General features: G+C 38.7%; 1 protein-coding gene across 2 annotated transcripts; it reads right to left on the reverse strand.

Moving 5' to 3' along the window:
* Positions 1 to 1,802: 1,802 nt before the first annotated feature.
* Positions 1,803 to 14,247, reverse strand: ENTR1 (endosome associated trafficking regulator 1). 2 transcript variants are annotated; one of them, XM_044661268.1, is made up of 9 exons: positions 14,015 to 14,247; positions 11,567 to 11,682; positions 10,798 to 11,202; positions 10,295 to 10,368; positions 9,133 to 9,244; positions 6,622 to 6,684; positions 5,618 to 5,757; positions 4,988 to 5,118; positions 1,803 to 1,872 (listed from the first exon to the last, which is right to left on the reverse strand). In XM_044661268.1, exons 1-8 carry the CDS (start codon positions 14,082 to 14,084, stop codon positions 5,028 to 5,030), a joined length of 1,071 nt encoding a protein of 356 aa, XP_044517203.1. In that variant the 5' UTR covers positions 14,085 to 14,247; the 3' UTR covers positions 1,803 to 1,872; positions 4,988 to 5,027. The 2 variants fall into 2 exon arrangements, with proteins under 2 accessions (XP_044517203.1, XP_044517202.1); XM_044661267.1 differs by lacking the exon at positions 1,803 to 1,872 and having other exon boundaries at positions 4,028 to 5,118.
* Between the last annotated feature and the right edge of the window lie 19 nt (positions 14,248 to 14,266).

Here is a 14,266-nt window from a genome sequence, read left to right on the forward strand (position 1 = left end):
ACTTAATGACATTGGCCTTGTTATTCCTCAAATATGACACTCCATCTTCCTAATCCAGGAATTTTCTCTGTTATGTCAACCAAAATTCTACTTCCTGCAAGAAGCCCTTGCTGATCCCCATTAATGCTAGTGGCTTTCTTCTGTTGATTATCTCCAAATTATCCTGTATATCTCATTTATACAGTGTTTTCTGCCCAATTAGACTGAGCTTCTTGAAGGCAGTGCAGAGAAAGCTTTTGTCTTTCTTTGCTTGGCACAGAGTAGGTGTTTATAAATTACTGTTAATTTTACTTTGTTAAATTAAATCCAGGTAGTGTCACGCCACATTTCTTTATATTCCTTGCCCATGAAAATTACAACGTAACTCACTCGCAGTTGTCTAGCACTTGAAAGTTTTTTAAATGCTTTCCTCTCAGTCCTGAAAGGTATCTGCAGATGAGTAAGCAGGCTCAGAGATAAATGACTGGCCTACGGTTACATTAGGAAATGAGCAATTGGGTTCGAGTTATGGCTCCGTTACTTGCATGTGGTTTTGAGCAAACCCCTCCCCTTGCAGCATTTTATTCTGCCCCAAGTTGTCCTCAACTTCCATCTCGGGCCTCCTTCCACCTCTCCGCCTGGGCGTCCCTCTCCTCTTCATTTCGCATCCTCCCCACCTCAATCCGCTTCAGGGGTCTTCCCATCTCCCCCGCGGATCCCCTTCCCATCTCACCCCCCCCATACAGTCCCCGCTACCTTGGAGCGCTGCTGCTCACCTTTCAGCGTCAGAAAAGCCCGGGGAGAGACCCAGGTCAACGGTCTTCCGGATTTGAGCGGAAGGTGCTCCACGCCCCCTCTTACGTACCGGAAGGCCCGGCCCGGCTGGAATAAAGTCTGCGCAGTTCTGGGTCGCTGGCGTGGAGGAGGCGGAAAAAGCCTTAATGCTGGGAAGCGATAGGAACCCAAGGCGCCCCTCTCCCAAAGAAGAATCTCTTCCCTTCCTTTCTTTTCCGGGTGGGAGGCCCCATCACCGGGCAGTAGGCTCTCCGGCCGTAAGGTCTGTGGCTTCCCATCGCCACGGCGCATGCGCCAAATGACTGGCCAGTGCCCGAGAGGCTACTAGTCCCCGTGACTGCTACAGCTACACACTGGTCACTAGAAGAGACCGTGCGGGGCGGAAGTCGGTGAGACTTCAGTTACTGTCCTCTCAGTGACAGCCCCTGGATGTGTGGCTCTGGGCCCGGCACCTCCCGTTTGCTTGCTTGGGTTTCCAAGGTCGGGTGCAGAAATCGATTCAGTTGGTCCGGAGCGTTTCCTCCCCTAGGAGCTCTCCTCGCACCAGAGAAATCCAGACCTTATCCCTTGAACGTGAGAGGCGCACCTCCTCACCACCCCGTGAGGTCGGGAAACCTCGCTTCCTTTAATACGGATGAAGAAAAGCACCCAGAGCCACACAGCCAACGGTGGAGTCAGATCATAGGTTTTCGCTCACGGAGGCCAAAGCTCTTGTTACAACACCCGCCTGGCATCCGAGTCCTGTGGTATTGAAAGGACGAAGGGAGAGGGTACGGGAAAGGCTAACGACACTTAAATGCTTCAAGAACTATAATTTCATTAGTTTGGGTACTTCTATCAACAGAATGTAAAGCCATTCTACAATTTAGTATTCGTGGGGAGCTGCTTTGGCTGAAAAATTATTCATCCTGCGGTCATTCTGTCGATGAGCCTCTCCAAACCGAACTGGACTGGTGCTGGAACAAGACACCTGTAGTCCATCACTGGGCCCATGTCCCCAACACTTTCCAGCTTGATAAAACTGCTGTCACAGATGCCACAGCCTTCAAGAACTCAGGATCACCTCCATGCCATCCATGATGAGCCATTAGAGTAGGACTTTAGTGGAGAGAAAGGAAAAGGTGAGAAGGTTAACAAATAAAATGTAGGTAGGCTTGGGGTGTTGAAGAAAAAATATTAATACCAATACTGTACTAAGATTTAGGCTTACGGCTTATAGAAATAATTTAATTCAACATTAATCTGTAACTGAGCCATTTCTAGTTTGGAGAGATGTCTAATCTGGCATATTCCCCACACTTTCAAACATAACTGTCACAAGATTTCAAATATAATAATCTTGTATTAGGAAAATATATCTTAAAATATAGCTTAACATTCTAAAATTGAGCAAACATGTTTACCATTGCATTCCTCCTGGACTACTACCCTTACTCCTGGAATTAAATCGTGACCTCTTAAATAGTTATCGAAATCCTTTCCAAATAGAGACAAGTTGAGGCTAGCTAGCATATCACTGCAATGGTAAAGGGCTATAGATGAGTCAATAACCAAAATACTTCAGAGGCAGGGACAGTAATGATTCTAAAGATTAGTTATTCTTTGTTTAAAGGATTTGGTACCGTTTTTAATTCATTTCCCTAAGAAACGCTAGTTTGTCATGACCTATCAGCCACCTTTCCAACAGGTAGGAAATAGTACTTTTTGACATTTTCAATTTGTTAGATTATAAATATGCTTCTACAAGGGTGGAGACTGGAATGGTGATGCTCCTAGGTGAGGAGGGAAGTTTTCCCAGAAGCAAAAAATGTCAAAGCTAAAAGTGACCCTAAGGAGGTAGCTTAGCATAGTAGTTAGACTATATCCATATATTCTTGGGAACCAGAAGACCTGGTTTCAGATCTCAACTCTTGACACATTGGTAACAGCTAGACATATAGTGTTTTGTTAGCTGTGACATTGAACAAATCACTTAACTAGTTAGTAGAGCTGGATTGGAACCCAGGTCTTCTGACTCCAAATCAAGTACTTCCTTCTGTGAGTTTCCTTTGTTGATCTCCCCAAGTTTTCTAAAGGTCTTTTTTGGGTTTTTCTTAAGGGATGTGACCAGAAACAATCTTACCAGGGTTCAAATGGGGCTTAATAAATATTTGTTGATTGACTAACAGTGATGGTAATTTGTCCCTGAAATCTGCTGACCTGGCAAACTTTGGCTGACTGCATTGTGGGGAAGAGTAGAGGAGATTAGTACTTGGTGTTGATGGGGCCTGTTAGAAAACTATTCTATATTTACCATTACTACTTATCTCTTGCTAACTGTAGCCCTGTAATTCCTGTCTACTCCTATATAGAAGTCTGTGAGCCTGAAGGTATCTCCAGTGTAAGATAACTGAAGAAACATCCCATTACCACCATAATGCAGGACATTCTTAGAAAAACACCAAACATTATCTGAATACAAGCAGTATATGGCAACCATATAATAAAAGGTTGCATTATAACTTTCACATCATCTCATTCTATCAATAAGAAGTCAATGTAAATAGCAGAAGTACTATCCCTTTTTACAAATGGGGAATAAGAATCCAAAAAGTTAAAGCTAATATCTAAGATTGTACTTTTTAGTACCCCAAGAACTCAAGTCTCCTAGTCTCTGGTTCAGTGCTTTCCCCACTAAACCATACTGTCAAGAGACAGAAGTCTATTTTGATAAAAGCAGCAGCAGATTATATTTTAACAGTTGTATCCATCAGATTAGGTGGTCTGTACTCTGTATTCAAGCAGTCAGGGTACTTTGCCTGGCATGTCTGTAAACCAAAATTATAATGCCTAGCGGTAGTGTGCATTTTACACATTTCTTGTTTGAAACCCAATTTTTTTTATCCTCAGGAAGATCAATATGATCTGTAAGAATCAAATTGCAAAAAGTTGGCTACATGGTACTAAGGAGGACACCATCAAAGCTTAGGCATCCACAGGTGGGCCAGTTGGTTTCACTATTTAATCATTGCAGATTATATCCCCTTAATATCTGGCCAGTTGTCTAGCAGATTCACCCTCCTGGTCCCAAGCATCAGGCACTGCCAACAAATAAATGTATACCCGATTTGACTTTTTTTAAAAATCAACTGAAAGGGAATACCCTGCTGGTGATGAAATAGTAATATGTTTTGGACATGAAGGGCTGCTGATTTTGCAAGAAATAAAGTTGCAAACACATCCTATTTTAGCAAACACAAAAGCTGTCACATTATACAGGTCAAAAAAACTACAATTTATTTAAAAAAAACAACACTTAACAATAAACAGCAAAAGACCTATAGAAATTCAGTGCCCATATCCAAATCACAGAAAAATTCTGGAAAGGCACAGGATAGTGTTCCCATGCCAACCTGAAAATATCTTAAAACCTTTGCATCCTAAATTTTGCTGTATAAAAGTGATTTGAAAAGCTAAGCAATACACTACAGCAGGAGAGTTGGTATTTAAATATTAAGAAAGCCAGGAAAAATATACTTCATGAGTTTAACACTATGGATATTAACAATTCCTGCAACAAACTTAGTGAATCTGAAAGAACTTGTAGCACTTTAATTAGTTCTTATTACCTGCATATGTATGTGTGTATGTGTGTGTGTGTGCATATACATATATATATATATATTTTTTTAAACTATATTTCTTAAAGGCACAAGTGTGAACCTTCAAGTCTTTAGGAACACCAGGAGATATTTAAGAGGCACAGATTCTCTAGGCAAAAGTCAATAGTCTCTATTATGTACATTTTGTGTTATAATTTTTATTCTTTTTTTCTTTAAAGGAGTGCTAACAAATGACACTCAAATTGGGCTCATCTTGCAATTAATATCCAGGAAATACTATAACAGACAGTAGAAAGCAATACTTATTCCAGAACTCATTTCCATGTTTAGAAAATTCCCTAAAAACATTAATTTCCCCCTTTCTTCTTCAACTGTTGGCAAGAGAATCTCTGTTTATTAGAATTAGTGAAAAATGACACTTCACCTAAAAGAGTTAATGTAAACCAAAGACGCACCTCAAGTCCAACAGTTACCACCCAACTGTGTTTTAAGGCTAATAACCATATTTTAGGTCATGAAATTTGTATTTCATGATAAGTACTGAGGAAGACAACTGCATATTTAAAGACACAATTGTATTCCCCAAGTAAAGCAAGAAGTGATTTCAGCACTTAAGCAGAGCTTTAAGCCAGAAGACATTTCAGCGGTTTGTCAAGGCTCTTCTTTAATTTCAGAAATTCTGTCTATGGATTTAAGGATTTCAGCAACAAGATTCAATGTTTCAGCTCCAGAAAGCAACTGCCTAGAATGAAAACATAAACAAACATAAAATGTACAATTTTTCTCTCTTTACTTGATTGTAAGCTCCTTGAGGATAAATCTCATTCATCTTTAATTCTTCCATCATGGCAGAGCCCTGTATATAGTAGGCATGCAATAAATATTTGCAAAATTAATCAGCATGTCATTTACAATGCCCAACTGTAATCATAAAGCTATTAAAAGAAAGGCAGAGAATTCTAGAATCCAAGAAAAAAGATCAAGTAAAATAGAAAAAAATTTAGATTAGCTCAGATTTGTTTTAAATAAAACCAGAAAGATAGAATGGGCTCACTCAAAAAGATGATTTAGAAAAAAAAATTCCATCTATTGAATACATCACAAGTGACAGGAAGAACAGTATCCTTCTTATTCCCATTAAGCTTGCACATCATACCAAGCTGTCCTAGGAAGATTTTTTTTTAAATAACTGGATGCCTCCCACCTGTAGCAATATTCCACATACTATATACAAAACTTACTTTATCGAACTATGTGCATTGTTCATGACAGCTCGGAGATTTTGCAAGGCAACATCTGTGTTTTGTTTAACTACTGTCAAATTGGAACATTGACCAGATCGCAGGGCTTCATTCTCTCTCTTATGATTAGTAAGCTGAGCCTTTAGAAGAAAAAATATGTTCTAATTAAGATTAGTTAGGACTCATAAGACATATGATACAAAGTAAAACACTGGGCAAAAGGGCAGTCCTATGATAGTTTTCTCATTAGAAATATCAAAATAGAGTGATCAGATGATAAAAGTATGTCCCTACCTCTTGCATTCTCCCTTTGAGAATGTTCCTTTGGAACTCTTAGGCACATCCACATTCTACCTGTGTACACATTTTATTACTCTACTAATTTGTAAGTTTTTTGAGGATGGGGACTGTCTTAGTCATCTTTAAAGTAGCACAGTATAGTGACAAGAGCACTGATTTTATTCAGAAGAAAATCTGAATCTCAATCCTGTAACTTATTGTCTGTGTGACCTTTTGCAAGTTATTTGCACTTAAATATCTGTTGCCTTGAACCTCTCCAGATGTTTCTTCCTCTGCAAAATAAGAATTATACCTAGTCTATTAACCTCAAAGGACTGATGAAAGAATGAAAAAAAGATGTACGTGAAAGTGATCTGTAAACTGTACATTTGTTGTACATTTGTCATACAACTGTACATCTATAAATTGTAAATGATACAACAAATGTGAGTATTAGTGTTATTTGTATCCCCTTCCCTATCTATACATTAGGTGCTTGATAAGTGTTGGTAGAACTGAATTTATTTAAGTAAAAATTCCAGTTATGGAATCATAAATTGTAGGACTTATCCCCAATTCCTCTGAATTTAGTCCAAAAGAGAAGGAAAGGAATGAGGAAAATGTTACTAAAGGTTCATTTCCATGTTTTCTTTCTTGCATTGTTTTGTGGCATAACATAATGACACACAATATGCCTCCAGGGTTGAAGTAAAAATGTAATTTACCTGGAGCATGTTTATTTCCTGCTTCAGTTTTGTAACTTGATTTTCTGCCTTCACAGCCCGCTTCTGTTACAAGAAAACCACTGATATTAAAACAGGAAATTCTAAAAGCCATTTAAAACAATATGGGTATTAACTTATTCATTCAACAAGCATTTATTGTCTACTATATGCCAAGTACTAGAGATAAAAACAACATGGTTGCCACTCTCAGGGAATTTATTCTATTGAGGGAAGTAAAATATATATTTAAAAAGCTAAACACAAAATACATAAAAGCAATTTCCAAGGGGAGTCATTAACAACTGGGGAATGGAAGGTTAGGTTTCTAGAGGTAGCATTTAAGCTGAGCTTTGAAGGAAGTCAAGGATTTCTATAGGCAGGGATGGTAGAGGGAAGTACAGGTGGGGGGGTGCAGAGTCTACAAAGGCACAAAAAGGGGAGATGTATGAGGAACAGCAAGCAGTCTGAGTAGCTAGAATGCTGAGAGTATGAAGGCCGGCTGACACCAGATCGTGAAAGCTTTAAAAGTCTAACTGAAGGGGCAGCTGGGTAGCTCAGTGGATTGAGAGTCAGGCCTGGAGACAGGAGGTCCTAGGTTCAAAGCCAGCCTCACACACTTCCCAGCTGTATGACCCTGGGCAAGTCACTTGACCCCCATTGCCCACTCTTACCACACTTCCACCTAGGAGCCAATACACAGAAGTTAAGGGTTTAAAAAGAAAAAGTAATTGAAGAGTTTGTATTTTAACATAGACATGAGAGGGGGCAGGCCCTGGAGCTTTTTGAGCAGAAAAAGTGATATGGTCAGTCCCACACCTTGGGAATTCCGCTTTACTATCTATGTAAAGGATAGACTAGAAAAAGAGGCTGAAGGCAGGTGGACCAATTAGGAGACTTATTGTAATAGCATAAGCCAAGAAGTTATAAAGGCCTGAACAAGAGTAGTGACTATATGACTGGAGAGAAGGGGTGGATGGAAAATATACTAGAGATACAATCAACAAGACTTGACCAATGATTAGATGTGAGGAGTGAAAGAAAGAAGAATAGATGTGGTTAATTTGAAAAAAAGATGGGGCAGTGAGGTAGCACGGTAGAAAGAACACCAGGCCTGGAGTAGGGAGAACCTGAGTTCAAATCTTGCCTCAGACACATTTTAGTTGGGGGGGTCCTGGGCAAGACACTTAACTCTGACTAAGCCCTTGCCACTCTTCTGTCTTAGAATTGATACTAAGATAGAAGGTAAGTGTTTAAAAAAATGAAAAAAAGTTTCGATAATGCTAGTTATGAGCAAATTTGGTAAAGTTTCCTGAACAATTTAATATGGTTTCTCCTTATATACCCACACAATTGGTTATATCTGTAAGGAAATGGAAGCCTATTGTTTTATTACTGGTTACTAGAGCACCTGGATATTCTTAGCAACCAAATTTTGGGAAAGGTTACATTTGTAAGCTCTTTACCCAGGAAATTAATTGCCTATGAAATAATCAACTGTCAAAAAAAGATATTATAGGTCTTTGAAAGCAAAGGCCTTAGCTTTAATGTGTTTTCCAGTCCCTGATGCTTAAAAAATGCTTATGGAATTGAATCATGTTCAATTGCCATGAGCATCTATCATAATAGAAGTAATTAAGCATCAAAATAATATATGTTGCAGGTTAATACCAACTGCAGGTTTACTAATTTTCAAACTAAAATAGTAAAGTTAAGTAAAATTGATATTCTGCCCAAGAAACCCACCAAAAGAAGTTTATACACTTAAAATCTGGACAGTCCATACAATTTTCTAGTCATTAACTTTTAAAAGACCTTAGTGTTCCTTTCCAAATTGCCTACCCATAGAAGGAACTATTTTTACAACATTCCCAAAAGGCATTTATCACTGTCTGAGAATTTCTCATAACAAGATATTCATTTCCTGTTCATTCCATTCTGGAATAGCTTGGATTGTGAGAAAATTCTAACTTCTATCAAGCTGCAATTTTGAAACTTTTAGCAATTGATCCTACTCCTGCCCTGCTGAGCTTGGAAAAGAAAAGCCAACTCTTGTATTCTACAGCCATCTTGAATGGTCAAACATAGTTCTCTTATACCCTTTCCCCAAAAATGTGATTTACAAGATGCTGTTTTTAATCCTATTTTACATATGAATATTGTAAGTCAAGTGGACTACAAAAAGTTACGTAAAATTTAGGGGAGTACCTGGCACTTTTTGCTATAATTTCATTGACAGGGAGAACTTCCAATAAGGAAACTCCCACAGTCTGTGCAAATAAGGTACCCACTCAGCAACTCTTGGGCATTAAGACAGAAAGTGTTTTGCCAAGTACTACTAGTAACACAAGCAATAGCAGGGTTGAACAAAAGTCACAAAATATTGAGATAATGCTAGATCCATCTTCTACTTGACAGATAATTCATTCCTCCAAAGGAATTTTCTTAGCATACCCAGCTACTTTACAGAATCCAAAAAAATAAATTCAAAGAAAATCTTTAAAAATTGTTTACAGTCATCAACTCGAGATTCTTTTCCACTTGTTGTACCACCGATTCAAGATCATGATAGTCGCTTTCCTCTTTTATCATTTTTGCTTCTAATTTCCGTTCAAGTGTTCTTACCCTTATTGGGACAAGGAAAAGATGGGTTATTTTATTGACTATTGTTCATTCAAAAAAGATTCTTCAATAAAACGGAACTGTTTTTCAAAAAGTATTTAACATAATAGGATAATTGTAGCATAACTATTAGGGGAATTGCTGGATCACAAATAATTTATTAGCATCTTTCAGTTAATTAAAAGTAGCTGATTACTGTTTTAAGAGTGCCAAGCTCTTTACATATGTTATCTCATAACTTCTCATACCAACCTTGTGATCCCCACTTTAGAAATGAGAAAATAGAGCCTCAGAGAGTTTAAGTGACTTGCTCAGGGTGACATTGTGCTCCAGAGAGGATTTAGAAAAAGATGAAGTATATCTAGTCAAAGAACAGGAGTTCGAATACTTGTTCTGCCACTTACACTTTCTATGTAAAATTGGGCAAGCCATGTAACCTTTGGGGTCTCAGTTTCTTCATCTGTAAAATGAAGGACTTAAAACTAGATGCACTCTAAAATACCATATTATTCTAACTTGGAAGTCCCTCACATCACCCTGAATCCAAATCCATTGTCTCTCCACTCTGCATAATGCCTCTTGTTTAGTCGGTTTGTCCCGATAATTTATTATTCAAGGAGTGAAATATTTATTTCTAATAGTTGACATTTATGTACTGTTTTAAAGTTTGTAACACACTACATACATTCTCATTTGGGCAAAATAGATATTGCAGGTTTATTAAATATTCCCATTTTACAGAAGAGAAAATTAGGGGTCTACAAGGGCTCCTAGGTAGTAGCAGAAATGGGACTGGAATTCTTGTGTTCCTAACTCCAAGCCTAGCACTTTATCTATTTTGCCATGCTGCCTCTCATACAGTACCTCTATTAAATAATTCAACAAAAAACTGGATAAAGAATTCCTCAGGAAATCTTATAAATGAAAGGAAATTTATCATGTTATCCCTTAGAATGTGTACTGTAACAGCTTTGCTGGTTACATAAATCAATTTACATAAATTATTCCTTTAGAAAGATATGAAACTCATATTTCTGAATATAAATGTACATACATTTCTGTCTGAGATTCAGAGAAGTTCTGAATCTCACTAATTTTTCTTCTTAGCTTAGAGTTTTCTTCTTTAAGCTGCAGAAAAAGAAAACTGAAATTAAAAACTCAAGGTTATAAATTGGTAAATAACCTGCACACAATTAGCCAAGAAATTTCTTATTTATAAAGGCAAAGAAATCTAAGAATGTATCAAGATGGTTAGGTTTCTAAGATGTTTTATCCAAACATGACACAAGTGTTCTACTGTACTCACATCTCCTGTACTTGCATTCATAACACAGTATTGTTTAAAGCAGCCGTATTCATATATGTGAACAACACCAAAATAACTAGCCATAGTAACTATCAACAAGCTATAGCAGCACATTAGGGCTGACTTTGTCCTTTACTCCAAAGACATAGAGGCCATTAGGAAAGCAAGATCGTTAGTTTTTCTCCATGAGAAACTTCCCAAGATAATCTGAGATTTATCAGGTAGGTGAAGAACATTCCATGCACACTTACTGCTTCATAGTTTATCTGCATCGACCGAAAATGCCTATCTCCCAAGAATTCCCCATGAGCAGCAAATTCTTTGTTTGTGTTGTTCACTTGAGATGAAGGAGAAACACATGGGTCACTTTCACTTAAGGTCCATGGAGCTAGAGACTCGATGCCTGACAGATCAGATGGATTGGAAAAAAAGGAAATATATGAACTACGTGGTGATGTGCTAGTAGCAAGTCTAGAAGCATGAGTTTGTTCCATGGCAGATGGCAGATAAGTTCCACTCCAGTTATCATCATCTTCATCTTCTTCCAACAAATCTCCAGCACCAGATGGATCTTGAAAAAAAGGTTCCTCATAGTCTAAACTATACTTAGAAGTTAGGCAATTATTTTCAAGTCCTAAAGTATGTCTTGTAGATTCCTAAAGAAGAAGAAAATCAAAAGTTACAATGAAGAGTTTCTTTATTAGTCTAGATTCATAATATTAGGTTAGTAATTTTTATAGTCTTGTTCAATGTGGTTTTGATTTCAGAATTATAACAAAATGCCTCACTTCCTTTAAAAAAAAGTTAAGTTGAGAAGATAGATGGAACACTAGAAGAACATATCATCTGTATGTGGCATTACTGTAAAACTTATCTAAAATGAGTTATATGAATCAGTTTTATGGTAACACTGCCGCCAAACTATTCCATGATTAACATCCTCAGGGAAAACATAAGCCAGTCCTGAAAATTGAGATATTTTTCTCCTTATTGATCTTAAATACAATTCCTTTAATTTACCTTACTGTAAATTCTAGCATTGGTTGCCTCCTCTTTGGACAGGCCAAGGTTCTTGGTTTTCAGAAATTCTTTAAAGGAAAATGGATTTGCCTCATCCAGATCTTCAAGATTATCATCTAAAATAAGAAAATAGTATTTCATAAATACTTAAGTCATTTAGTGATATCAAAAGGAAACCTTCCTTTTAGTTGTAATAAGCAATGTCATATCTAATCCAAACTTAAGAACACCACACTCCATACTAACCCAGGATAACTGATTTTATCAAGTGTTGAACTGAAGTGAACTAAGGTGCCATTAAAACATAAGAAACTTAAAACTTAGTAGCAAGAAGATACCTCTACGAGTAACTCCATTCTGAATTCTTTCACATTCTTTTTCCTTTACCTTAAAGGACTTTACCTGACAACAGTCTCAAATTTCCATATCTACTTTTTGTTTCACTTTTCTACCTCCAGACTTCTTTCACTCTCCTTTATATAAACAGTACTATCTTGATTTCCAGAACCTCCTAAGCCCTGTTGCCTTTTCAAACTTTCCCTCTAGTTTTTCTATGCATTTTTGTCAACTGACATATCTCCAATCATCTTGTTTTCCTTATCCCTCACATCTTTCCTTCCTCAATCCAAGATCTAATCTTCAACTCTTTTTTGTTAAGAGTCTAGTTTAGTGATGGGCAAACTTTTTAAAGAGGGGGCCAAAGGAAAGGAAATGCTCATCTGTCAGTCTGTTTCTAAGGCAACTCTTTTGAAGTTTCATTGTATTATATCCTATTCCTTATATTCATCAGATTAGGAATAATGTCACATGGCCGGATAGAACATTCAGGGCCCACATCTGGCCTGCTGGCCATAGTTTGCCCATCACTGGTATCCCACTCCTGACTTGGGATACTCTGCCCTCCCTCCCCAACTGTAGAAGACTCATTTATTCATCATCCACACCTGCTTTTTCATTTTCCCACCTTTATACTTTTGCCCATGCCTTTCTCCTCCCACTTGTCTGGGTCTATCCACATCCTATCCATAATTCAAGGCCTAATTCAAATCTCCCTTTATCCTTCCCAGATCTCACCACCTTACAGCAATCTCTCCCTGATCTGAATCCCATGCACATATACTTCTGAGTTTCAGAATTCTGAATCTCATTAATTTTTCTTCTTAGTGTTTTACTGAGTATCTATCTACAAAGTACTAGGTGAAGAGGATAAAAATGGAAAAGACACAGTCCCAAGAGTTTAGCTGGGGGAACAAGACATGTCCAAGTAAAAAGGTAAAAAATGTAACATGTCACAAAAATGCTTTAGGATTAGTGCTATAGAATAAGTTCCTTGATAGCAGAGACAGCATGTCACCCAGAGTAGCCTCTGCTAAGGTAAATGTTTGAGTCACAGCTGCAATTACATGGTATACATTAAAGATTAAACAATACAAGAGATGTCCTAAAGCAATACCTGATAAGCCAAATAGGAAGTTTAAGTGCTCTATTCCTTCTTAAGCTCCATGTAGCATAGGGCACACAACAGGAACTCAAATGACAACATGTCACAATTCAATTTGAACATTTATTGAGTACACCTATTTGAAAGACCCCAATGCATAAGTGTGATGGGGATTAAAAGGAACAGTACTAGACTAGAAAGCTTGAGTTTAAATCATAGTTCTGTCACCAACTACTTATGTGATCTTTTTCTCCTGATTTTCCCATCCTATCAAAGAAAGGGATTGGGTCAAGATTTTTCTAAGTCCCTTTCCTTAAAGGGTAATTCTGTGGCCCAATATGGACTATTAGAGGGCAATGAACTGAGTACAATCAATTACAAAGCCCAGAAGGTTAGGCTAGTGGAAGGCTATATATTATGGCTTCAGACGGGTGCCTCTAATTAATACTAACAGCAATCTGGCCAAGTCCTTTGCCCGTTCTGGCCCTCAATTTCCCCATTTGTACAATGGTTGGGACTTTAGAGTCTCTTCCATGCTAAATGATTCTGTGATTCAATACTCAGATGCAAAATTAAGGGGCAAAGGGAAAGCGTAGTTAGGACTTAAGAGAAATGCCTTTTAAATTAGGCAAGCCCGTTCCACTCACCAGCTGTTTCCTCTTACATAAAATGGGCTTTCTCCAACCCAGGGTCTATAAAATAACTTGCAATCCAGGTGAGCCCCCGCCCCCTCCCCGTGGATAACTTCTCACTCACATAATCAGACGACAAAGTTGGGTTAGGCCTTGAGCTGTTAGGAACCAAGCCAGCTCCCTGACTCCCCTACCCCCGGAGGAGGGGCGTCCCAGTTTGGGCCAATCTTGAACCTCAATTTCCATGTCTTTACTAGGCGGGGATTGGCTAGACGATCTCTTAAGCACCCTTTCTTACAGCGCTAGTTCCTAAGGCAAAGCATTCATCGCCACAGTCGGGAGGAGGCTCTGCCAGTCTCGGTCGCTAGGTCTCACCGTCCTGAATGACGAGGGTCCGGGCTCGGGAAAGCGGAGTGAGCCCCGTGCGGCGGGTGTAGCCGGACATCCCGAACGGCCTCGCTTCTGCCCGCGGAAGGGGCCAGACCTCCACTACCTGGGCAGCGACGGTTCCATGTCTCAGCTCAGCCCGTTTCGGCTCAGCTCAGCTCAGCTCGTCTTGGCTCCGCCCGGTTCAGGTCCCCTCGGCTCCTGCCCAGGGCCTAGCCCTCCTCCTCCCTCCTCCTCCCT

Source organism: Gracilinanus agilis, chromosome 2 (assembly GCF_016433145.1).
Source record: "Gracilinanus agilis isolate LMUSP501 chromosome 2, AgileGrace, whole genome shotgun sequence".
NCBI lineage: Eukaryota > Metazoa > Chordata > Mammalia > Didelphimorphia > Didelphidae > Gracilinanus > Gracilinanus agilis.